The sequence below is a fragment of the Oncorhynchus kisutch genome, linkage group LG11 (genome assembly GCF_002021735.2).
Source record: "Oncorhynchus kisutch isolate 150728-3 linkage group LG11, Okis_V2, whole genome shotgun sequence".
Taxonomy (NCBI): domain Eukaryota; kingdom Metazoa; phylum Chordata; class Actinopteri; order Salmoniformes; family Salmonidae; genus Oncorhynchus; species Oncorhynchus kisutch.
In genome coordinates this window covers 81,901,507-81,928,400 of record NC_034184.2, presented here as the reverse complement: position 1 = coordinate 81,928,400, position 26,894 = coordinate 81,901,507, and the positions used below count along the sequence as shown (strand labels likewise).

Sequence of the window (26,894 nt, the reverse complement as noted above, 5' to 3'; positions counted from 1 at the left end):
CACTAACTATGGTATGTTGCTGTATACACTATCAATGTTCTATTCTAATTGTAAACACTAATGTTATGTTCTTACTGTAAACACTATCAATGTTATGTTCTTACTGTATACACTACCAATGTTATGTTCTTACTGTAAACACTATCAATGTTATGTTCTTACTGTAAACAATATCAATGTTATGTTCTTACTGTACGATCTAGAAGAAAAATAAATGCACACCTATTAAGACGAGGTGCTGGCTAGCGGAGTAGAAACTTGAAAATAAAAGAGAGCCGCACACCAACGTTTCGACAGCCAAGCTGTCTTCATCAGGGTATTACATATCTTTTTGTGCATTTTTGCATCTGAGCTCCTAGAGTGTGCGGCTCTCTTTTATTTTCAATGTTCTTACTGTAAACAATATCAATGTTATGTTCTTACTGTAAACACTAATGTTAGTCTTACTGTAAACACTATCAATGTTATGGAAGATCTGTCAGGAAGTCCACCGACAGGTGCGACCACGGCCGTTGTGGAGCGGGGAGGGGTTGTAACTTCCCTCTGGGCAGGTGCCTAGGAGCCTTGCACTGGGTGCACACCGAGCAGGAGGAAACATAAACTCTCACGTCCTTGGCCAAGGTGGACCACCAGTACTAAGGGAAGTACTGATCCAACCGATGCCAGGATGACCAGAGGAGGGTGACGTGTGGGCCCAATAGATCAAACGGTCACGGACAGCAGACGGAACATACAGGCGCCCAACTGGACACTGGGGGCGGAGTGGGCTCTGTGTCCGCGTCCAGCTCCCACACCACCGGTGCCACCTGGCAAGATGCCGGAAGTATGGGAGTGTGATCCATGGACCGCTCCTCTGTGTCAGACATTCGGGACAGTGCGTCTGGCTTAGCATTCTGGGAACCTGGTCTGTAGGACAGAGTGAAAACAAAACGGGTAAAGAACATGGCCCAACTTGCCTGGCGAGGGTTCAGTCTCCTTGCCTCCTGGATGTTTAGCCCCCTCAAGCCAATGTCTCCATGCCTTCAGAGCCTTGCCAACAGCTCCCAGTCCCCCACTTCATAAAATAAAACACAGGGGCGGAGCTTTGGTGATGTGCCCGAGCACTGAGAGAGCACGGCTCCTATCCCAGCCTCGGACGCGTCCACCTCCACTATGAACGCCAAAGAAGGAACCGGATGGGCCAACACGGGAGCCGAGGTAAACAGAGCCCTCAGGTGACCAAAAGCCCTGTCCACCTCAGCCGACCACTGCAGCCGCACCGGTCCCCCCTTCAGCAGTGAGGTAATGGGAGCTGCTACCTGACCAAAACCCCGGATAAACCTCCGGTAGTAGTTGGCTACCTGACCAAAGCCCAGGATAAACCTCCGGTAGTAGTTGACAAACCCTAGAAACTGCTGCACTTACTTTACCGTGGTGGGAGTCGACCAATTACGCACAGCTGAAATGCGGTCACTCTCCATCTCCACCCTTGAAGTGGAAATGCGGAATTTTTTGATTTGACCTTTATTTAACCAGGCAAGTCAGTTAAGAACATATTCTTATTTTCAATGACGGCCTAGGAACAGTGGGTTAACTGCCTGTTCAGGGGCAGAACAACAGATTTGTACCTTGTCAGCTCGGGGGTTTGAACTTGCAACCTTCCGGTTACTAGTCCAACGCTCTAACCACTAGGCTACCCTGCCGCCCCGGAAGGAGACGGACTGTTGGAAGAACAGCCTTGACATACAGGTCATGCTCCAACAGTCGACCAAGCACCCTGTGCACCAGGGACACATGCATGTATCAGACTATATCAGAATGTCATCGATATCCACCACTACACCCTGCCCTTGCAGGTCCCGGAAAATCTTGTCAACAAAGGCCTGGAAGACTGATGGAGCATTCATCAACCCGTACTGCATGACGAGGTACTCATAGTGCCCTGAGGTGGTACTAAATGCCGTCTTCCACTCGTCCCCTTCCTGGATACGCACCAGATTGATTGTAAGCTCTCCTGAGATCCAATTTTGTGAAGAAGCGAGCCCCGTGCATTGACTTGATCACACTGGCGATGAGAGGCAGCGGGTAGCTGTACCTCACAGTGACCTGATTGATCCCTCAATAGTCAATACACGGGCGCAGACCCCCATCCTTCTTTTTGACAAAAATAAAAAATAAACTTGAGGAGGCAGGTGAAGTGGAGGGCCGAATGTATCCCTGCCCCAGGGATTTAGAGACATATGTTTCCATAGCCACCGTCTCCTCCTGTGACAGAGGATACACGTGACTCCTGGGAAGTGCTGCATTTACCAGGAGATTTATCGCACAATCCCCCCGTCGATGAGGTGGTAATTTAGTCGCCCTCTTCTTACAGAAGGCGAGAGCCAAATCCGCATATTCTGAGGGGTTGCGCACGGTGGAGACCTGGTCTGGACTTTCCACCGTAGTCGCACCAATGGAAACACCCACACACCTCCCTGAGGACTGACGTGACCATCCCTTGAGAGCCCTCTGTTGCCACGAAATAGTGGGGTCATGACAGGCCAACCAGGGTAGGCCCAGCACCACAGGAAACGCAGGAGAATCAACAAGGAAGAGACTGATTCTCTCCTTATGACCCTCCTGCGTAACTATGCCTAGTGGAGCGGTGGCCTCCCTAATCAGCCCTGACCCTAATGGTCAACTATCTAGGGCGTGCACAGGGAAGGCCATATCCACAGGAACAAGGGGGATCCCTAAACTATAGGCAAATGAACGGTCAATAAAATTTCCAGCTGTGCCTGAATCTACGAGTGCCTCATGCTGGGAATGCGGGGAAAACTCAGGAAATGAAATAAATACATACATGTGAGCAACAGGGGGCTCTGGGTGAGCCTGGTGCCAACTCACCTGGGGTGACACGATAGTGCCCTGCCTGCTGCCTCGACTCCCTGAGGAAACCCTCTGCCCTCTGCGGCCACAGATAGTGCAGGGAATGGCCCCTCTTCCGGTCGCCCTAAGTGCAGCACCTCCCAGCTCCATGGGTGTCGGAGCGGAGGTGCGGGGGGATGGAACTGACAGGCACCGATCCGGACGTCCGCGGGCAGTCAGCAGGTTGTCCAGCTGGATTGACAAGCCCAATATAGACCCTGGTCCATGGGGGAAGGCAAGCCCAATATAGACCCTGGTCAATGGGGGAAGGCAAGCCCAATATAGACCCTGGTCCATGGGGGAAGGCAAGCCCAATATAGACCCTGGTCAATGGGGGAAGGCAAGCCCAATATAGACCCTGGTCAATGGGGGAAGGCAAGCCCAATATAGACCCTGGTCAATGGGGGAGGGCAAGCCCAATATAGACCCCGGTCCATGAGAGAAAGCAAGCCCAAAATATAGACCCTGGTCCATGGGGGAAGGCAAGCCCAATATAGACCCCGGTCCATGAGAGAAAGCAAGCCCGATATAGACCCTGGTCCATGGGGGAAGGCAAGCCCAATATAGACCCCGGTCAATGGGGGAAGACAAGCCGAAGCCCACATACATGATATCAGCTTTTATGTGACTTATCGATTTTACAGTTGTTTTAACATTTGATGACCCTCTGCTACAGCAGGCTTCCCTGCCTAAAGTAAGTAGGAATATTTTTCCCGAGACTGATCCATAACATGGAGACCATGCAGTATACTGTACAATTTGGTTTCTCTAAGTGCAGATCTAGGATCACCTTCCCCTACCCCAATCCTAACCTTAACCATTGGTTGGGGAAAATGCTGAACTGATTCAATATCAGCGTCTAGGGGCAACATTACCCTATTCCATACAATGGGCTCTGTTGAAGAGAAACAGTGGTCATGCAGTTGTAGCAGATCGTGTGCATGTGTTATAATAGAACTGACCAGCTGTTATCCGAACCAGGTGACAGTCACAGAACCCAGTCATGTAGACCAGCTGTTGTCTGTATCCGAACCAGGTGACAGTCACAGAACCCAGTCATGTAGACCAGCTGTTGTCTGTATCTGCAGCAGGTGACAGTCACAGAACCCAGTCATGTAGATCAGCTGTTGTCTGTATCCGAACCAGGTGACAGTCACAGAACCCAGTCATGTAGACCAGCTGTTGTCTGTATCCGAACCAGGTGACAGTCACAGAACCCAGTCATGTAGACCAGCTGTTGTCTGTATCCGAACCAGGTGACAGTCACATAACCCAGTCATGTAGACCAGCTGTTGTCTGTATCTAAACCAGGTGACAGTCACAGAACCCAGTCATGTAGACCAGCTGTTGTCTGTATCTAAACCAGGTGACAGTCACAGAACCCAGTCATGTAGACCAGCTGTTGTCTGTATCCGAACCAGGTGACAGTCACAGAACCCAGTCATGTAGACCAGCTGTTGTCTGTATCTGCAGCAGGTGACAGTCACAGAACCCAGTCATGTAGATCAGCTGTTGTCTGTATCCGAACCAGGTGACAGTCACAGAACCCAGTCATGTAGACCAGCTGTTGTGTGTATCTGCACCAGGTGACATTCACAGAACCCAGTCATGTAGACCAGCTGTTGTCTGTATCTGCACCAGGTGACAGTCACAGAACCCAGTCATGTAGACCAGCTGTTGTCTATATCTGCATCAGGTAACAGTCACAGAACCCAGCCATGTAGACCAGCTGTGGTCTGTATCTAAACCAGGTGACAGTCACAGAACCCAGCCATGTAGACCAGCTGTTGTCTGTATCTGAACCAGGTGACAGTCACAGAACCCAGTCATGTAGACCAGCTGTTGTATATATCTGCACCAGGTAACAGTCACAGAACCCAGCCATGTAGACCAGCTGTTGTCTGTTTCTAAACCAGGTGACAGTCACAGAACCCAGCCATGTAGACCAGCTGTTGTCTGTATCTAAACCAGGTGACAGTCACAGAAACAAGCCATGTAGACCAGCTGTTGTCTATATCTAAACCAGGTGACAGTCACAGAACCCAGTCATGTAGACCAGCTGTTGTCTGTTTCTAAACCTAGGTGACAGTCACAGAACCCAGCCATGTAGACCAGCTGTTGTCTGTATCTAAACCAGGTGACAGTCACAGAACCCAGCCATGTAGACCAGCTATTGTCTGTATCTAAACCAGGTGACAGTCACAGAACCCAGTCATGTAGACCAGCTGTTGTCTGTATCTAAACCAGGTGACAGTCACAGAACCCAGTCATGTAGACCAGCTGTTGTCTATATCTGCACCAGGTGACATTCAAAGAACCCAGCCATGTAGACCAGCTGTTGTCTGTTTCTAAACCAGGTGACAGTCACAGAACCCAGCCATGTAGACCAGCTGTTGTCTGTATCTAAACCAGGTGACAGTCACAGAACCCAGTCATGTAGACCAGCTGTTGTCTGTATCTAAACCAGGTGACAGTCACAGAACCCAGCCATGTAGACCAGCTGTTGTCTGTTTCTAAACCAGATGACAGTCACAGAACCCAGTCATGTAGACCAGCTGTTGTCTGTTTCTAAACCAGGTGACAGTCACAGAACCCAGTCATGTAGACCAGCTGTTGTCTGTATCTAAACCAGGTGACAGTCACAGAACCCAGCCATGTAGACCAGCTGTTGTCTGTATCTAAACCAGGTGACAGTCACAGAACCCAGTCATGTAGACCAGCTGTTGTCTGTATCTAAACCAGGTGACAGTCACAGAACCCAGCCATGTAGACCAGCTGTTGTCTGTATCTAAACCAGGTGACAGTCACAGAACCCAGTCATGTAGACCAGCTGTTGTCTGTATCTAAACCAGGTGACAGTCACAGAACCCAGTCATGTAGACCAGCTGTTGTCTGTATCTAAACCAGGTGACAGTCACAGAATCCAGCCATGTAGACCAGCTGTTGTCTGTATCTAAACCAGATGACAGTCACAGAACCCAGTCATGTAGACCAGCTGTTGTCTGTTTCTAAACCAGGTGACAGTCACAGAACCCAGTCATGTAGACCAGCTGTTGTCTGTATCTAAACCAGATGACAGTCACAGAACCCAGTCATGTAGACCAGCTGTTGTCTGTTTCTAAACCAGATGACAGTCACAGAACCCAGTCATGTAGACCAGCTGTTGTCTGTTTCTAAACCAGGTGACAGTCACAGAACCCAGCCATATTAGATGGATATGTTGTTCAGCATGATGACAATAAGAGAGTAAGAAAAACACACACCTCCCTCATTTGAGTGTATACTGTATTTACATAGCACTCTGGCAAAACAAGTCAACTACAGCAGAGAAGGAAATGAGAAGGAATATTCTCACACAGTTGGATATATCCCACTTCAACAGATCAACAGTGACTAGAACATAATACAGCACTTACTGCCTGACAGTATATATTTCCTACAGCCTGCCGTAGTCTGGCCCTGTTTAAGCAGCCAGACCAGCCTGGTCCTGAGCCCTAGCTGTTATAATGAAGGGTGTCTGCAGTAGCGTCTCTGGAGTGGTACCGTGGATACTGTAATTAGTCATAACTAAAGGCCTAGGTGGCCGTCGTATCTCTCCTTCCTTTTCCCATACTGCTCTCCTTCCCTCCCTCTTTCTCCCATACTGCCCTCCTTCCCTCCCTCCTTCTCCCATACTCCCCTCCTTCCCTCCCTCTTTCTCCCATACTGCCCTCCTTCCCTCCCTCCTTCTCCCATACTGCCCTCCTTCCCTCCCTCTTTCTCCCATACTGCCCTCCTTCCCTCCCTCCTTCTCCCATACTGCCCTCCTTCCCTCCCTCTTTCTCCCATACTGCCCTCCTTCCCTCCCTCCTTCTCCCATACTGCCCTCCTTCCCTCCCTCTTTCTCCCATACTGCCCTCCTTCCCTCCCTCCTTCTCCCATACTGCCCTCCTTCCCTCCCTCTTTCTCCCATACTGCCCTCCTTCCCTCCCTCTTTCTCCCATACTTCCCTCCTTCCCTCCCTCTTTCTCCCATACTGCCCTCCTTCCCTCCCTCCTTCTCCCATACTGCCCTCCTTCCCTCCCTCTTTCTCCCATACTGCCCTCCTTCCCTCCCTCCTTCTCCCATACTGCCCTCCTTCCCTCCCTCCTTCTCCCATACTGCCCTCCTTCCCTCCCTCTTTCTCCCATACTGCCCTCCTTCCCTCCCTCCTTCTCCCATACTGCCCTCCTTCCCTCCCTCCTTCTCCCATACTGCCCTCCTCCCCTCCCTCTTTCTCCTATACCTCCCTCTCTCCTTCCCTCCCTCCTTCTCCCATACTGCCCACCTTCTCTCCCTCCTTCTCCCATACCCCCCCTCTCTCCTTCCCTCCCTCCTTCTCCCATAACCCCCTCTCTCCTTCCCTCCCTCCTTCTCTCATACTGACTTCCTTCACTCCCTCCTTCTCCCATACCTCCCACCCTCCTTCCCTCCCTCCCTCCTCCCATACCCCCCTCCCTCCCTCTCTCCTTCCCTCCCTCCTTCTCCCATAACCCCTTCCCTCCTTCCCTCCCTCCTTCCCCTATACCTCTCTCCTTCACTCAATCCTTCTCCCATACCTACCCCCCTCCTTCCCACCCTCCTTGTCCCATACCTCCCTCCTTCTCTCCCTCCTCACATACCTCCCTCCTTCTCCCATACCTCCCTCCCTTCTTTTCCCACTCCCTCCCACTTCCAATTATATACAAAACCCTTCCTCCTCATTCCCATCTCCTTCCTCTTTCCTCTCTTTCTTACATGTTGTTTATGCTCTTATTCTATTTCCTCTGCTATTCTCACTCTGCTGATCATGTATTATCATTTAATTCTCACTCTCTATCTCTCTCAATCAGTCTCTCTCACTCACTCAGTCTCTCTCTCTCAATCAGTCTCTCTCTCACTCAGTCTCTCTCTCTCAATCAGTCTCTCTCTCACTCAGTCTCTCTCTCTCAATCAGTCTCTCTCTCTCAATCAGTCTCTCTCAAATTCAAATTCAAGCTGCTTTATTGGCATGAAAATATTGGCAAAGCAACAATGTATACAATATACATTGTAATAAAGAATAACAAATAATTATATTAAATCTCTCTCTGTCTCTTTCTGTCTCTCCCTCTCACCTTTCTCTCTCTCACTCAGTCTCTCACTCACTCAGTCAGTCAGTCTCTCACTCACTCAGTCTCTCACTCAGTCTCTCTCTCTCACTCAGTCTCTCTCTCTCACTCAGTCTCTCTCTCACTCAGTCTCTCTCTCACTCAGTCTCTCTCTCTCACTCAGTCTCTCTCACTCACTCAGTCTCTCTCACTCACTCAGTCTCTCTCACTCACTCAGTCTCTCTCACTCACTCAGTCTCTCTCACTCACTCAGTCTCTCTCTCTCACTCAGTCTCTCTCTCACTCACTCAGTCTCTCTCACTCAGTCTCTCTCACTCACTCAGTCTCTCTCACTCACTCAGTCTCTCACTCACTCAGTCTCTCACTCAGTCTCTCTCTCTCACTCAGTCTCTCTCTCTCACTCAGTCTCTCTCTCACTCAGTCTCTCTCTCACTCAGTCTCTCTCTCTCACTCAGTCTCTCTCACTCACTCAGTCTCGCTCACTCACTCAGTCTCTCTCACTCACTCAGTCACTCTCACTCACTCAGTCTCTCTCACTCACCCAGTCTCTCCCTCTCCCTCTCACCTTTCTCTCTCTCACTCAGTCTCTCACTCACTCACTCAGTCTCTCACTCACTCAGTCTCTCACTCAGTCTCTCTCTCTCACTCAGTCTCTCTCTCTCACTCAGTCTCTCTCTCACTCAGTCTCTCTCTCACTCAGTCTCTCTCTCTCTCTCTCTCTCACTCAGTCTCTCTCACTCACTCACTCAGTCTCTCTCACTCACTCAGTCTCTCTCTCTCACTCAGTCTCTCTCACTCACTCAGTCTCTCTCACTCACTCAGTCTCTCTCACTCACTCAGTCTCTCTCACTCAGTCTCTCTCACTCACTCAGTCTCTCTCACTCACTCAGTCTCTCTCACTCACTCAGTCTCTCTCACTCACTCAGTCTCCCTCTCTCACTCAGTCTCTCTCTCACTCACTCAGTCTCTCTCACTCAGTCTCTCTCACTCACTCAGTCTCTCTCACTCACTCAGTCTCGCTCACTCACTCAGTCTCTCTCACTCACCCAGTCTCTCTCATACACTCAGTCTCTCTCTCACTCACTCAGACTCTCACCTCTCTGTCTCTTTGTCTCTCTCTGCTCTCCCTCTCTCTCTCTATTTCTCTCTCTGCTCTATCTCTCTTTCTGCTCTCTCTCTCTCTCACTCTGCTTTCTTCTCTATCTGCTCTCTTCTCTCTGCATTCTCTCAACCTCTCTCTCTTGCTTCCTCTGTGGCCTCCTCACACTCGCTCTTTCCTGTCCTCTCTCATTCCCTCCATTCTTGCTCTTTGTCTTTAGTTTTTGTTTTATGCCGGTTCTTCCCCCCTGAGACCTGGCTTGTTTACTTTGCCTTTCCGACAGCTGCGACGGTAATCAAACTTTCAAATATTAGTTTCTTCCGTCTCAGGATTCTGTCTCCATGTGCCTCATTCCCAGAATCTAAACTGTGCCTCCGAACTTGGCACACAGATACTTTTAACACATGCCACCTTCAATACAGATCTATCCTCATTTTCCCCCACAAGACATTTAGATGGAGGCGGTTGAGTGTTGAAAGTGTTCAGGCTGGGGGCAGGTTGTAATTCGGCTCCAGAGGAATTCAATCAAATTACGTATAGTGCTTTTTCCATGGCATGGATCGGCAAACTTCCCTCTTTCCAAACCGGTGCCTGTCACCACCGTACCGCCCCGTGCGGGAGAGACAGAGAGGGGGATGATGATGGATTGCTGTGAAACGATGGCAGCCAGAGAAAGCAATTACCAACTTTGCCTGCAGAGTAAGTGTAGAAGATAAACTGTTGTGGATGGTCCAGGTGGACACTTTAACAGATGAGAAGTGGTGAAGGTCAGGATGGACTACCGTTGGAAGGAAGAACACAATGAGGCTCGCAGGCATTCTACACTGAACAGAAATATAAACAGCCATTCTACTAGCATTCTACTCCAATGGACACAACCAGACATTCTACTAGCATTCTACTTCAATGACACAAACAGGCATTCTACACTGAACAGAAATATAAACAGCCATTCTACTAGCATTCTACTCCAATGGACACAACCAGACATTCTACTAGCATTCTACTTCAATGACACAAACAGGCATTCTACACTGAACAGAAATATAAACAGCCATTCTACTAGCATTCTACTCCAATGACACAAACAGGAATTCTCCTGCAATGACACAACCAGGCATTCTACTAGCATTCTACTGCAATGACACAAACAGGCATTCTACTAGCATTCTACTGCAATGACACAAACAGGCATTCTACTAGCATTCTACTGCAATGACACAAACCGGCATTCTCCTAGCATTCTACTGCAATGACACAACAGGCATTCTTCTAGCATTCTACTGCAATGACATAAACAGACATTCTTCTAGCATTCTCCTGCAATGACATAAACAGACATTCTATTCCAATGACAAAAACAGGCAATCTTAAAGCATTCTACTTCAATGACACAAACGGACATTCTTCTAGCATTCTACTCCAATGACACAAACGGACATTCTTCTAGCATTCTACTCCAATGACACAAACGGACATTCTTCTAGCATTCTACTCCAATGACACAAACGGACATTTTTCTTGCATTCAACTTGAATGACAAAAACAGGCATTCTACTTCAATGACACAAACAGGCATTCTTCTAGCATTCTACTGCAATGACACAAACCGGCATTCTCCTAGCATTCTACTGCAATGACACAACAGGCATTCTTCTAGCATTCTACTGCAATGACATAAACAGACATTCTATTCCAATGACAAAAACAGGCAATCTTCTAGCATTCTACTTCAATGACACAAACAGTATTATTCTTCAATGACACAAAAAGGCATTCTCATCCAATGACACAGACAGGCATTTATCTAGCATTCTACTGCAATGACACAAACAGGCATTCTTCTAGCATTCTACTGCAATGACACAAACAGGCATTATTCTAGCATTCTACTGCAATGACACAAACAGGCATTCCCCTAGCATTCTACTGCAATGACACAAACAGGCATTCTACTGCAATGACACAAACAGGCATTCCCCTAGCATTCTACTGCAATGACACAAACAGGCATTCTACTGCAATGACACAAACAGGCATTCCCCTAGCATTCTACTGCAATGACACAAACAGGCATTCTACTAGCATTCTTCTTCAATGACACAAACGGACATTCTTCTAGCATTCTACTCCAATGACACAAACGGACATTCTTCTAGCATTCTACTCCAATGACACAAACGGACATTCTTCTAGCATTCTACTCCAATGACACAAACGGACATTTTTCTTGCATTCAACTTGAATGACAAAAACAGGCATTCTACTTCAATGACACAAACAGGCATTCTTCTAGCATTCTACTGCAATGACACAAACCGGCATTCTCCTAGCATTCTACTGCAATGACACAACAGGCATTCTTCTAGCATTCTACTGCAATGACATAAACAGACATTCTATTCCAATGACAAAAACAGGCAATCTTCTAGCATTCTACTTCAATGACACAAACAGTATTATTCTTCAATGACACAAAAAGGCATTCTCATCCAATGACACAAACAGGCATTTATCTAGCATTCTACTGCAATGACACAAACAGGCATTCTTCTAGCATTCTACTGCAATGACACAAACAGGCATTATTCTAGCATTCTACTGCAATGACACAAACAGGCATTCCCCTAGCATTCTACTGCAATGACACAAACAGGCATTCTACTGCAATGACACAAACAGGCATTCCCCTAGCATTCTACTGCAATGACACAAACAGGCATTCTACTGCAATGACACAAACAGGCATTCCCCTAGCATTCTACTGCAATGACACAAACAGGCATTCTACTAGCAATCTTCTTCAATGACACAAACAGGCATTATTCTAGCATTCTACTGCAAGACACAAACAGGCATTCCCCTAGCACTCTACTTCAATGACACAAGCAGGCATTCTGCTAGCATTCTACTTCAATGACACAAACAGTATTATTCTTCAATGACACAAAAAGGCATTCTCATCCAATGACACAAACAGGCATTTATCTAGCATTCTACTGCAATGACACAAACAGGCATTCTTCTAGCATTCTACTGCAATGACACAAACAGGCATTATTCTAGCATTCTACTGCAATGACACAAACAGGCATTCCCCTAGCATTCTACTGCAATGACACAAACAGGCATTCTACTGCAATGACACAAACAGGCATTCCCCTAGCATTCTACTGCAATGACACAAACAGGCATTCTACTGCAATGACACAAACAGGCATTCCCCTAGCATTCTACTGCAATGACACAAACAGGCATTCTACTAGCATTCTTCTTCAATGACACAAACAGGCATTATTCTAGCATTCTACTGCAAGACACAAACAGGCATTCCCCTAGCACTCTACTTCAATGACACAAGCAGGCATTCTGCTAGCATTCTACTTCAATGACACAAACAGGCATTCTCCTTCAATGACAAAACAGGCATTCTCATCCAATGACACAAACAGGCATTATTCTAGAATTCTTTTGCAATGACACAAACAGGCATTCTTCCAGAATTCTTCTGCAATGACACAAACAGGCATTCCCCTTCAATGACACAAACAGGCATTCTGCTCCAATGACACAAACAGGCATTCTGCTCCAATGACTCAAACAGGCATTCTGCTCCAATGACACAAACAGGCATTCTTCTAGCATTCTACTGCAATGACAAGCAGGCATTCTTCTAGTATTCTACTCCAATAACACAAACAGGCATTCTCCTAGCATTCTACTGCAAAGACACAAACAGGCATTCTACTTCAATGACACAAACATGCATTCTTCTAGCATTCTACTGCAACGACACAAACAGGCATTCTAGCATTCTACTGCAAAGACACAAACAGGCATTTTTCTAGCATTCTACTCCAATGACACAAACAGGCATTCTACTAGTATTCTACTCCAATGACACAAACAGGCATTCTTCTAGTATTCTACTCCAATGACACAAATAGGCATTCTTCTAGCATTCTACTCCAATGACACAAACAGGCATTCTTCTATCATTCTACTTCAATGACACAAACAGGCATTCTTCTAGCATTCTACTTCAATGACACAAACAGGCATTCTTCTAGCATTCTACTTCAATGACTCAAACAGGCATTCTTTTAGCATTCTACTCCAATGATACAAACAGGCATTCTCCTAGCATTCTCCTGCAATGCCACAAACAGGCATTCTATTAGCATTCTACTGCAATGACACAAGCAGGCATTCTTCTAGCATTCTACTTCAATGACACAAACGGGCATTATCCTAGCATTCTCCTGCAACGACACAAACAGGCATTCTACTGCAATGACACTAACAGGCATTATTCTAGCATTCTACTGCAATCACACAAACAGGCATTCTACTATCACTGAAATGACACAAATAAAAGCCAGTCAAGAGTACTACAAAGAGCTAAAAAAAAGAGTTTGCCACCAAAAACCCAAACGTGAAATCTCTCACACGTACTCAGTGGGTGGCTAAATGGCAGAATGGCCCTCCAGTTTGCATCTTGGAACAGTTGTAGTCTAGCCAATCATACGATAAGGATAGTAATCCCTGGGGTGTTGTCCTAGAGGACAGCTTGAGACTTTGGCATGTGTTCTTATTTTCTATTGTTGTGTGGGTGTGTCTGCATCCGGCTGTGTGTCCACTCACCACGCCCCTTACAGATCATGTTCCCCATCAAACAGAGGAGTGACCTCTATGAGACTGGGGAGGACATGGTGAAAATCAATGGAGTACTCCATAAAAGCAAGCTAATGCTCTTCCTGTTATGGAGCTTAATGGAGACATTTCAGACACGCACACACACACACACACACACACACACGCACGCACGCACGCACGCGCGCACGCACGCTCGCGCACTCACACACACACACACACACACACACACACACACACACACACACACACACACACACACACACACACACACACACACACACACACACACACAAGAACTCATAAATATACAGTGCATTCAGAAAGTATTCAGACCCCCTTGACTTTTTCCACATTTTGTTGCATTACAGCCTCATTCTAAAACGTATTAAATCAATTCGGATGAGAGCCTCTGATAAATGACTGAAGTGTCCACGTTAAAGTACTGCATGACAACACAACTCAATATCCAGTTTGTCTACAAATGAATCATTGATATGTTGGATTCACAAGTCTATCTCAGCCAAAAATATAAGTTAAGAATGGGAGTAAATCTAAATAAAGTCGGATTTGATTCATTCCTATTCTTTAACTAATATTTACTTTTTTACACTGCTGCTTTTCGCAGTTTTCTATCTATGCATAGTCACTTCACCCCTACCTAACTACAAAATAACTTGACTAACCTGTACCTCCACACATTGACTCTGTACCGGGAACACCCTGTATATAGCCTCGTTATCGACATTTTTATTGTGTTACTTTTTAATTTTAATTATTTTATTCAGTAAATATTTTCTTAACTGTTTCTTGAACTGCATTTTTTGGGTAAGGGCTTGTTAGTGAGCATTTCACTGTACACCTGTTGTGTTCGGTAAGGTCTACTACACCTGTTGTATTCGGTAAGGTCTACTACACCTGTTGTGTTCGGTAAGGTCTACTACACCTGTTGTGTTCGGTAAGGTCTACTACACCTGTTGTGTTCGGTAAGGTCTACTACACCTGTTGTGTACGGTAAGGTCTACTACACCTGTTGTGTTCGGTAAGGTCTACTACACCTGTTGTGTTCGGTAAGGTCTACTACACCTGTTGTGTTCGGTAAGGTCTACTACACCTGTTGTGTTCGGTAAGGTCTACTACACCTGTTGTGTTCGGTAAGGTCTACTACACCTGTTGTGTTCGGTAAGGTCTACTACACCTGTTGTGTTCGGTAAGGTCTACTACACCTGTTGTGTTCGGTAAGGTCTACTACACCTGTTGTGTTCGGTAAGGTCTACTACACCTGTTGTGTTCGGTAAGGTCTACTACACCTGTTGTGTTCGGTAAGGTCTACTACACCTGTTGTGTTCGGTAAGGTCTACTACACCTGTTGTGTTCGGTAAGGTCTACTACACCTGTTGTGTTCGGTAAGGTCTACTACACCTGTTGTGTTCGGTAAGGTGTACTACACCTGTTGTGTTCGGTAAGGTCTACTACACCTGTTGTGTTCGGTAAGGTCTACTACACCTGTTGTATTCGGTAAGGTCTACTACACCTGTTGTGTACGGTAAGGTCTACTACACCTGTTGTGTTCGGTAAGGTCTACTACACCTGTTGTATTCGGTAAGGTCTACTACACCTGTTGTGTTCGGTAAGGTCTACTACACCTGTTGTGTTCGGTAAGGTCTACTACACCTGTTGTGTTCGATAAGGTCTACTACACCTGTTGTATTCGGTAAGGTCTACTACACCTGTTGTGTTCGGTAAGGTCTACTACACCTGTTGTGTTCGGTAAGGTCTACTACACCTGTTGTGTTCGGTAAGGTCTACTACACCTGTTGTGTTCGGTAAGGTCTACTGCACCTGTTGTGTTCGGTAAGGTCTACTACACCTGTTGTATTCGGTAAGATCTACTGCACCTGTTGTGTTCGGTAAGATCTACTACACCTGTTGTATTCGGTAAGATCTACTGCACCTGTTGTGTTCGGTAAGATCTACTACACCTGTTGTGTTCGGTAAGGTCTACTACACCTGTTGTATTCGGTAAGGTCTACTACACCTGTTGTGTTCGGTAAGATCTACTACACCTGTTGTATTCGGAGCATGTGACAAATAACATCTGATTTGATTTGGGATGGAGACATGAATCCTACATATTAATGATTACATTGGAAATCAACAAAAAGCTGTAATCCCTAGGCCTATATGTGTTTTTTATTTATTTTTTAAATCCTGGGTTGGGTTGAATTGAAACAATAGCTATTGATGACTTTGATGACCATATAGACCTAAATAGTATAATTGAAGAGGTATGTATCTTCTATACTATCTATACTATTTAGGTCTATATGGTCATCAAAGTCATCAATAGCTATTGTTTCAATTCAACCCTAAAAAATAAATTAAAATGCTCTCGATGGTGTAGCTGTAGAACTTTTTGAGAATCTGAGGACCCACGCCAAATCTTTTCTGTCTCCTGAGCGAGCATAGGCTTTGTCATGCCCTCTTCACGACTGTCTTGGTGTGTTTGGACCATGATAGTTTGTTGGTGATCTGGACACCAAGGATCTTGAAGCTCTCAACATGCTCCACTACAGCCCTGTCGATGAGAATGGGGGCGTGCTCGGTCCTCCTTTTCCTGTAGTCCACAATCATCTCTTTTGTCTTGATCATGTTGAGGGAGAGGTTGTTATCCTGGCACCACACAGCCAAGTCTCTGACCTCGTGCCTATAGGCTGTCTCATCGTTCTCTGTGATCAGGCCACCACTGTTGTGTCATCGGCAAACTTAATGATGGTGTTGGAGTCATGCCTGGCCGTGCAGTCATGTGAACAGGGAGTGAACAGGGAGTACAGGAGGCGATTGAGAACGCACCGCTCAGGGGCCCCCGTGTTGAGGATCAGCGTGCGGATGCATTGTTACCTCCCCTTACCACCTGGGGACGGCCTGTCAGGAAGTCCAAGATCCAGGTGCAGAGGGAGGTGTTTAGTCCCAGGGTTCTTAGCTTAGTGATGAGCTTTGAGAGCACTGTGGTGTTGAACGCTGAGCTGTAGTCAATGAATATCATTCTCACGTAGGTGATCCTTTTGTCCAGGTGGGAAAGGGCAGTGTGGAGTGCAATAGAGATTGCATCATCTGTGGACCTGTTGGTGCGGTATGCAAATTAGATTGGAACTGTTGGTGCGGTATGCAAATTAGATTGGATCTGTTGGTGCGGAATGCAAATTAGAGTGGATCTGTTGGTGCGGTATGCAAATTAGAGTGGATCTGTTGGTGCGGTATGCAAATTAGAGTGGATCTGTTGGTGCGGTATGCAAATTAGAGTGGATCTGTTGGTGCGGTATGCAAATTAGAGTGGATCTGTTGGTGCGGTATTCAAATTAGAGTGGATCTGTTGGTGCGGTATGCAAATTAGAGTGGATCTAGGGTTTCTGGGATAATGGTGTTGATGTGAACCATGACCAGCCTTTCAAAGCACTTCATGGCTACAGACGTGCGTGTTACGTGTCGGTAGTTATTTAGGCAGGTTGCCTTAATGTTCTTGGGCATAGGGACTATGGTGGTCTACTTGAAACATGTTGGTATTAGAGACTCAGTCAGGTAGTTCATACTAATTATAATCACAGTGGTTGTAGAGGGTACAACAGGTCAGAACCTCATGGGTAAATGTCAGTTGGCTTTTTTTAGCCGAGCATTCAGAGTTAGAGACAGCAGGTGCAGTAGAGAGAGAGAGAGTTGAAAACAGCAGGTCTGGGACAGGTAGCACGTCCAGTGAACAGGTCAGGGTTCCATAGCCGCAGGCAGAACAGTTGAAACTGGAGCAGCAGCACGGCCAGGTGGACTGGGGACAGCAAGGAATCATCAGGCCAGGTAGTCCTGAGGCATGGTCCCAGGGCTCAGGTCCTCCGGGAGGGGAGGGAGAGGGAGAGAGAGAGAATTAGAGGGAGCATGCTTAAGGGACAGAGGGATATCTTCAAACCACCAACTTACTACCCTGAAACAAGGCTGAGTATAGCCCATGAAGATCTCCCCCACGGCACAAACCCGAAGGGGGCGCCAAACCCCGACAGGAAGTTCACGTCAGCCCCTGTAACAGGGTTAGAGGTAGAGAATCCCGGTGGAGAGAGAGTAACTGGCCAGGCAGAGACAGCAAGGGCGGTTCGTTGCTCCAGTGCCTTTCCATTCACGTTCAGACCCCTGGTCCAGACTACACTCATCGACATCCTAGAAAAGACAGTTGAAAGTTTGATATGTTCAGCAAGTAAAGCGTGCACTTACCTCTTTTTTAAAAATGTTTTTAACTAGGCAAGTCAGTTAAGAACACATTTCTATTTACAATGACGGCCTACCCCGACAAAACCATAACGCGGATGATGCTGTGCCAAGTTGTGCGCCGCCTTGTGGGACTCCCAATCACGGCTGGTTGTGATACAGCCTGTAATAGAATCAGGGTCTGTAGTGACGCAACTAGCACTGAAATGCAGTGATACCAGTTAGTATTGAACACCCTCACTTTTCATCCTTCTTCATGAAACTGATCTCAGGCAGAGGTCGACCCTCCCTTTTAATTCACACCTTTTCATCCTTCTTCATGAAACTGATCTCAGGCAGAGGTCGACCCTCACTTTTAATTCTCACCTTTTCATCCTTCTTCATGAAACTGATCTCAGGCAGAGGTCGACCTTCACTTTTAATTCGCACACTTTTCCGTGTACCCCAGAGAATGAAAGATTGTTTTTCAACAGAATGTCCACAACATTTTCAGCAGCGTTGGCCATTCTATCATTCTGGCGGAGAGAACTGCTAGCTAGCTACTGAAGTTAGCACAGCTAACTTCTAAAAATGTTAAATAAATAGCACTAAATGGACACACAAATACATTTCTAAAACCAAGAAAACTATTTATAATACACCTCTTCCGTCTCCTGTATTTTGAAAAAACAAATTTTAATTGAATAATAATTTTAAAAAATGCTAAACTATCACTCTTCACTCTTAATCTGTCTCCAACAATGTCACCAAGCTTCTCAACACATAGAACCCCCATAATGCTCTGTGGCACTATCCCAATACAACACACAAGGTTCATTTTCTGATCCTAATTCTATGATTCAATGGGCAACATGCCCGTTCATACTGCAAAAGTTTTGATTGGTTGGAGGCCATCCTCCAGAAGTATCATAATTACCATGTATGTCTATGGAAGGGGCTGAGGCCTACGAGCCTCCCAGGTTTTGTATTGAAGTCAATGTAGCCAGAGGGGGACGGAAGCTAGCTGTCCTCCGGCTACACCAGTGTGCTACCCCAGACATGCAGTTGAAGTTACTGTAGACCTTGCAAAACAGTGTTTTTTAATCACTTATTTTGTGACATATTAATATATTTAGTATAGTTTTAACTAAAGAGTTAAACCATAGTAGTACAGCGGCCCCTGGAACAAATTAGGGTTAAGAGCCTTGCTCAAAGTCACATTGACAGATTCTTCACCTTGTCAGCTCGGGTATTCAAACCAGCGACCTTTCGGTTACTGGCCCAATGCTTTAACAGCTAGTCTCTCTGCCGCTGGCGTGCGTGCGATTGTATTTACTAGATTACATTCAATGTGTTGAAATGAATACAAACAATGTCCTTAACTGCAATATACAATTTGTTAATGTAGAATTAAATGTAAAAGACTAATTTCCCAACTGTTTTGTCTTTCTCTTACAGGCATCCCCAGTAACATTGGTCCAGTTAGTAAGTAAATGAAGCAGACCCCCCCCCACCCACACCGCACCCACACAGAAACTGCTTGCTGCTTTACTATGCCTGATCATATCCATCCCTAAAGTCCACGTGGTTTTAAATGTTCATTTCTGATTTAGGTCCTCCCATTATTAATTTAAGTGAAGGATCAGTCATAATTGATTTGTAAGTGTTCATTATGCCAGGGTTTAGTTCAATTCCCCTTTTTTTCCCCTCTCTGAAGGAAATGACAATAGCTTTCTGCCATGTTGTCTAGAAGGCTACGTGTGGAGGTGGACTAATTCACCTTCAACAAGTTAAGCCTAGATTGCAGCCACACACCTGAGCATGCATACAAAACACCATTTCCCCCACCCCCTTTTTGCATTATAAATAAATGCCATATAGAGTTTATTAATATGCCCTGACCTCAGTGGTGGGATAATATCCGGGGGGTCATTTCAGTATGAGTATTATCTGCTGAAGCCAGTGGCCCCTGGAGCACAGAGAGAGACGTCTAGAGACACAATCTACAGTTACTACAGCAGCCGACTGGGACTCAGGAGAATAACAGAAGACACACACACACACCAAGGATGCGTCCCCCTATGTTCTGTAAAGTGCACTGCTTTTGACCAAGGTCCATAGAGCTCTGGTCAAAAGTAGTGCACTATGTAGGGTATAGGGGATGTCATTTAGGATGCACCCAAGTGTTGAACAAGTAAAAGCGCCCCTGCTCATTCCACATCAGTCTATCCATCAATCTATTTATCTGGCTAGAACCCTCTCTACTTGGGGGAAACCAATAGACAAAAAGCAGTTTATATGGAAAGCATCCCATTAGTGTTTGAATAGTTTCCTTTTCCTAAACTACAGTCTGTATCTCCATGACTGCAGATATCCAAAGGACTAGATAACTAGGACTAGATAACTAGGACTAGATAACTAGATAACTAGGACTAGATAACTAGGACTAGATAACTAGGTCTAGATAACTAGATAACTAGGACTAGATAACTAGGACTAGATAATTATGTCTAGATAACTAGATAACTAGGACTAGATAACTAGGACTAGATAACTAGGACTAGATAACTAGATAACTAGGACTAGATAACTAGATAACTAGGACTAGATAACTAGGACTAGAAAACTAGGACTAGATAACTAGGACTAGATAACTAGATAACTAGGTCTAGATAACTAGGACTAGATAACTAGATAACTAGGACTAGATAACTAGATAACTAGGACTAGATAACTAGGACTAGATAATTATGTCTAGATAACTAGATAACTAGGACTAGATAACTAGGACTAGATAACCTGGTCTATATAACTAGATAACTAGGTCTAGATAACTAGATAACTAGGACTAGATAACTAGATAACTAGGACTAGATAACTAGATAACTAGGTCTAGATAACTAGGTCTAGATAACTCGGACTAGATAACTATGACTAGATAACTAGGACTAGATAACTAGGTCTAGATAACTAGATAACTAGGACTAGATAACTAGGACTAGATAATTGTCTAGATAACTAGATAACTAGGTCTAGATAACTAGGTCTAGATAACTTGGACTAGATAACTATGACTAGATAACTAGATAACTAGGTCTATATAACTAGATAACTAGGACAAGATAACTAGGTATATATAACTAGATAACTAGGACAAGATAATTAGGACTAGATAACTAGGACTAGATTACTAGGTCTAGATAACTAGATAACTAGGACTAGATAACTAGGACTAGATAACCTGGTCTATATAACTAGACAACTAGGTCTAGATAACTAGGTCTAGATAACTAGATAACTAGGACTAGATAACTAGATAACTAGGCCTAGATATCTAGATAACTAGGACTAGATAACTAGGTCTAAATAACTAGATAACTAGACAACTAGATAACTAGGACTAGATAACTAGGACTAGATAACTAGATAACTAGGCCTAGATATCTAGATAACTAGGACTAGATAACTATGACTAGATAACTAGATAACTAGGTCTATATAACTAGATAACTAGGACAAGATAACTAGGTATATATAACTAGATAACTAGGACAAGATAACTAGGACTAGATAACTAGGACTAGATTACTAGGTCTAGATAACTAGATAACTAGGACTAGATAACTAGGACTAGATAACCTGGTCTATATAACTAGACAACTAGGTCTAGATAACTAGGTCTAGATAACTAGATAACTAGGACTAGATAACTAGATAACTAGGCCTAGATATCTAGATAACTAGGACTAGATAACTAGGTCTAAATAACTAGATAACTAGACAACTAGATAACTAGGACTAGATAACTAGGACTAGATAACTAGATAACTAGGTCTATATAACTAGATAACTAGGACTAGATAACTAGGACTAGATAACTAGGTCTAGATAACTAGATAACTAAGACTAGATAACTAGGTCTAGATAACTTGGACTAGATAACTATGACTAGATAACTAGATAACTAGGTCTATATAACTAGATAACTAGGACAAGATAACTAGGTATATATAACTAGATAACTAGGACAAGATAACTAGGACTAGATAACTAGGACTAGATTACTAGGTCTAGATAACTAGATAACTAGGACTAGATAACTAGGACTAGATAACCTGGTCTATATAACTAGACAACTAGGTCTAGATAACTAGGTCTAGATAACTAGATAACTAGGACTAGATAACTAGATAACTAGGCCTAGATATCTAGATAACTAGGACTAGATAACTAGGTCTAAATAACTAGATAACTAGACAACTAGATAACTAGGACTAGATAACTAGGACTAGATAACTAGATAACTAGGCCTAGATATCTAGATAACTAGGACTAGATAACTAGGTCTAAATAACTAGATAACTAGACTAGATAACTAGGTCTAGATAACTAGATAACTATGACTAGATAACTATGACTAGATAACTAGACAACTAGATAACTAGGTCTAGATAACTAGATAACTAGGACTAGATAACTAGATAACTAGGACTAGATAACTAGGACTAGATAACTAGGTCTAGATAACTAGATAACTAGGACTAGATAACTAGGACTAGATAACTAGATAACTAGGACTAGATAACTAGGACTAGAAAACTAGGACTAGATAACTAGGACTAGATAACTAGGTCTAGATAACTAGATAACTAGGACTATATAACTAGGACTAGATAACTAGGACTAGATAACTAGATAACTAGGACTAGATAACTAGGACTAGAAAACTAGGACTAGATAACTAGGACTAGATAACTAGGACTAGATAACTAGATAACTAGGTCTAGATAACTAGGACTAGATAACTAGATAACTAGGACTAGATAACTAGGACTAGATAACCTGGTCTATATAACTAGATAACTAGGTCTAGATAACTAGGTAACTAGGACTAGATAACTAGATAACTAGGACTAGATAACTAGATAACTAGGTCTAGATAACTAGGTCTAGATAACTCGGACTAGATAACAATGACTAGATAACTAGATAACTAGGTCTATATAACTAGATAACTAGGACTAGATAACTAGGACTAGATAACTAGGTCTAGATAACTAGATAACTAGGACTAGATAACTAGCACTAGATAATTGTCTAGATAACTAGATAACTAGGTCTAGATAACTAGATAACTAGGACTAGATAACTAGATAACTAGGTCTAGATAACTAGGTCTAGATAACTTGGACTAGATAACTATGACTAGATAACTAGATAACTAGGTCTATATAACTAGATAACTAGGACAAGATAACTAGGTATATATAACTAGATAACTAGGACAAGATAACTAGGACTAGATAACTAGGACTAGATTACTAGGTCTAGATAACTAGATAACTAGGACTAGATAACTAGGACTAGATAACCTGGTCTATATAACTAGACAACTAGGTCTAGATAACTAGGTCTAGATAACTAGATAACTAGGCCTAGATATCTAGATAACTAGGACTAGATAACTAGGTCTAAATAACTAGATAACTAGACAACTAGATAACTAGGACTAGATAACTAGGACTAGATAACTAGATAACTAGGCCTAGATATCTAGATAACTAGGACTAGATAACTAGGTCTAAATAACTAGATAACTGGACTAGATAACTAGGTCTAGATAACTAGATAACTATGACTAGATAACTAGACAACTAGATAACTAGGTCTAGATAACTAGGTCTAGATAACTAGATAACTAGGACTAGATAACTATGACTAGATAACTAGACAACTAGATAACTAGGTCTAGATAACTAGGACTAGATAACTAGGAGTAGATAACTAGATAACTAGGTCTAGATAACTAGATAACTAGGACTAGATAACTAGATAACCAGGACTAGATTACTAGGTCTAGATAACTAGGACTAGATACCTATAACTAGATAACTAGGACTAGATAACTAGGTCTAGATAACTAGAACCAGATAACTAGGACTAGATAACTAGGACTAGATAACCAGGAACAAGATAACTAGGAACTAGATATATTAGAGCAGTATTACTATCAGACCTACCCAGTCTTTTTATGTGTCAGCATTCAGGAAGTGAAGAAGACGACTAAAGGAAGCTCTTTATAAGTATTGGGATGTTGCCATGTTTAATATTTACAATGGTATCAGCATATTTACAATGACAATATGCTGGTAAAATGAACTCGCTAGTTGGCACTGAACTCTGAACCACAACAGTTACCACAACTGAGCTCAGTCTAACATAAAAGTATAATTTGATCCAAACAATAAGAAACCGTTTCTTATGAAAATTCAGAGATATTTGGCTTCAGAAATGAGCATGGAACCAAGTGGACACCCTCCCTCCCTCCACCCCTCCACCCCAACCTTAGAGAGCTGAATGAGTTCAATGTTGTCTCCTGCCTGTGCTGCATGCATGTTCTCCATAGATATACATACTGTATATACATACACCTCTCACACATCACCCCCTCCCTATAGCCTCCCCAACCCAACACCTAGCCAGACCATGGCTGCTCTCTCAGAATCCTAGTGGGGAATGTCTGTGTTACATCCTGTCTGTCTGTCTGTGGGTGGGACTCCCATAAAGGGCACACTGACTGACTGACTTAGGGCCATGTCTGTATCGTTCATTCACAGGCCTGTAGGCAATGAAGCTCTCAAGAGATGCTGACTTTCTGTCTCTATACCTGCAGAAGCACCCTCCCACCTAACGACCACAACACAAAACACTACCCAGGTTGGGTTCTGTAGCCACAACACAAAACACTACCCCGTTTTGGTTCTGTAGCCACAACACAACACACTACCCAGTTTGGGTTCTGTAGCCACAACACAAAACACTACCCAGTTTTGGTTCTGTAGCCACAACACAACACACTACCCAGTTTTGGTTCTGTAGCCACAACACAACACACTACCCAGTTTGGGTTCTGTAGCCACAACACAACACACTACCCAGTTTGGGTTCTGTAGCCAAGACACAACAAAACACTACCCAGTTTGGGTTCTGTAACCACAACACAAAACACTACCCAATTTGGGTTCTGTAGCCAAGACACAACAAAACACTACCCAGTTTGGGTTCTGTAGCCACAACACAACAACACACTACCCAGTTTTGGTTCTGTAGCCACAACACAACAAAACACTACCCAGTTTGGGTTCTGTAGCCACAACACAACACACTACCCAGTTTTGGTTCTGTAGCCACAACACAACAAAACACTACCCAGTTTTGGTTCTGTAGCCACAACACAAAACACTACCCAGTTTTGGTTCTGTAGCCACAACACAAAACACTACCCAGTTTTGGTTCTGTAGCCACAACACAAAACACTACCCAGTTTGGGTTCTGTAACCACAACACAAAACACTACCCACTTTTGGTTCTGTAGCCAAGACACAACAAAACACTACCCAGTTTGGGTTCTGTAGCCACAACATAACACACTACCCAGTTTTCGTTCTGTATCCACAACACAACAAAACACTACCCAGTTTTGGTTCTGTAGCCACAACACAAAACACTACCCAGTTTTGGTTCTGTAGCCACAACACAAAACACTACCCAGTTTTGGTTCTGTAGCCACAACACAAAACACTACCCAGTTTGGGTTCTGTAACCACAACACAAAACACTACCCACTTTTGGTTCTGTAGCCAAGACACAACAAAACACTACCCAGTTTGGGTTCTGTAGCCACAACACAACACACTACCCAGTTTTGGTTCTGTATCCACAACACAACAAAACACTACCCAGTTTTGGTTCTGTAGCCAAGACACAACAAAACACTACCCAGTTTGGGTTCTGTAGCCACAAAACACTACCCAGTTTGGGTTCTGTAGCCACAACACAACAAAACACTACCCAGTTGGGGTTCTGTAGCCACAACACAACAAAACACTACCCAGTTTTGGTTCTTTAGCCAAGACACAACACTACCCAGTTTTGCTTCTAAAGCCACACCAGGGAAACATCACCCAGTTTTGGTTCTGTAGCCAGTTCTATAGCCACACCAGGGAAACACCACCCAGTTTTGGTTCTGTAGCCAGTTCTGTAACCACACCAGGGAAACACAACAAAGTGTTGGTTCTGACAACACAAAACACTACCCAATTTTGGTTCTATAGCCACAACACAAAACACTACCCAATTTTGGTTCTATAGCCACAACACAAAACACTACCCAGTTTTGGTTCTATAGCCACAACACAAAACACTACCCAGTTTTGGTTCTATAGCCACAACACAAAACACTACCCAATTTTGGTTCTATAGCCACAACACAAAACACTACCCAGTTTTGGTTCTATAGCCACAACACAAAACACTACTCAATTTTGGTTCTATAGCCACAACACAAAACACTACCCAGTTTTGGTTCTATAGCCACAACACAAAACACTACTCAATTTTGGTTCTATAGCCACACCAGGGATGAAGTTGAGGGAAAACAAACTGAAATTGTGGGTATGTAGCTATGTTCTCTAAAATAAATAAAGGAACCAAGCAGAACACAGCTAAATATCCTGGAATAGAACTACCCCCAGATCTACCCTCAGAACAGAAAACACTTTTTCATATTGTTGTTTGGAAGTACTTTAATTATTTATTGACCTTCCATCAACTTTATTTCAGGTTTATTAAGCCAGCCAGAATCGCCCTAATGCAGCCATTAAAGCAATATATATATATACAGTGCCTTGCGAAAGTATTCGGCCCCCTTGAACTTTGCGACCTTTTGCCACATTTCAGGCTTCAAACATAAAGATATAAAACTGTATTTTTTTGTGAAGAATCAACAACAAGTGGGACACGATCATGAAGTGGAACGACATTTATAGGCTTTTTCAAACTTTTTTAACAAATCAAAAACTGAAAAATTGGGCGTGCAAAATTATTCAGCCCCCTTAAGTTAATACTTTGTAGCG

The 26,894-nt window shown here is 44.0% G+C and overlaps 1 protein-coding gene across 3 annotated transcripts in view; it reads left to right on the top strand.

Annotated features, from left to right (window-relative positions):
* Positions 1 to 26,894, top strand: part of LOC109878698 (netrin-G1-like) — a 257,212-nt gene that overhangs the window by 187,907 nt on the left and 42,411 nt on the right. For all 3 annotated transcript variants that reach the window (XM_031836409.1, XM_031836408.1, XM_031836410.1), the window contains exon 5: positions 19,438 to 19,464. In XM_031836409.1, the coding sequence (XP_031692269.1) occupies positions 19,438 to 19,464 (27 nt within the window). The remainder of the gene's footprint in view (positions 1 to 19,437; positions 19,465 to 26,894) is intronic.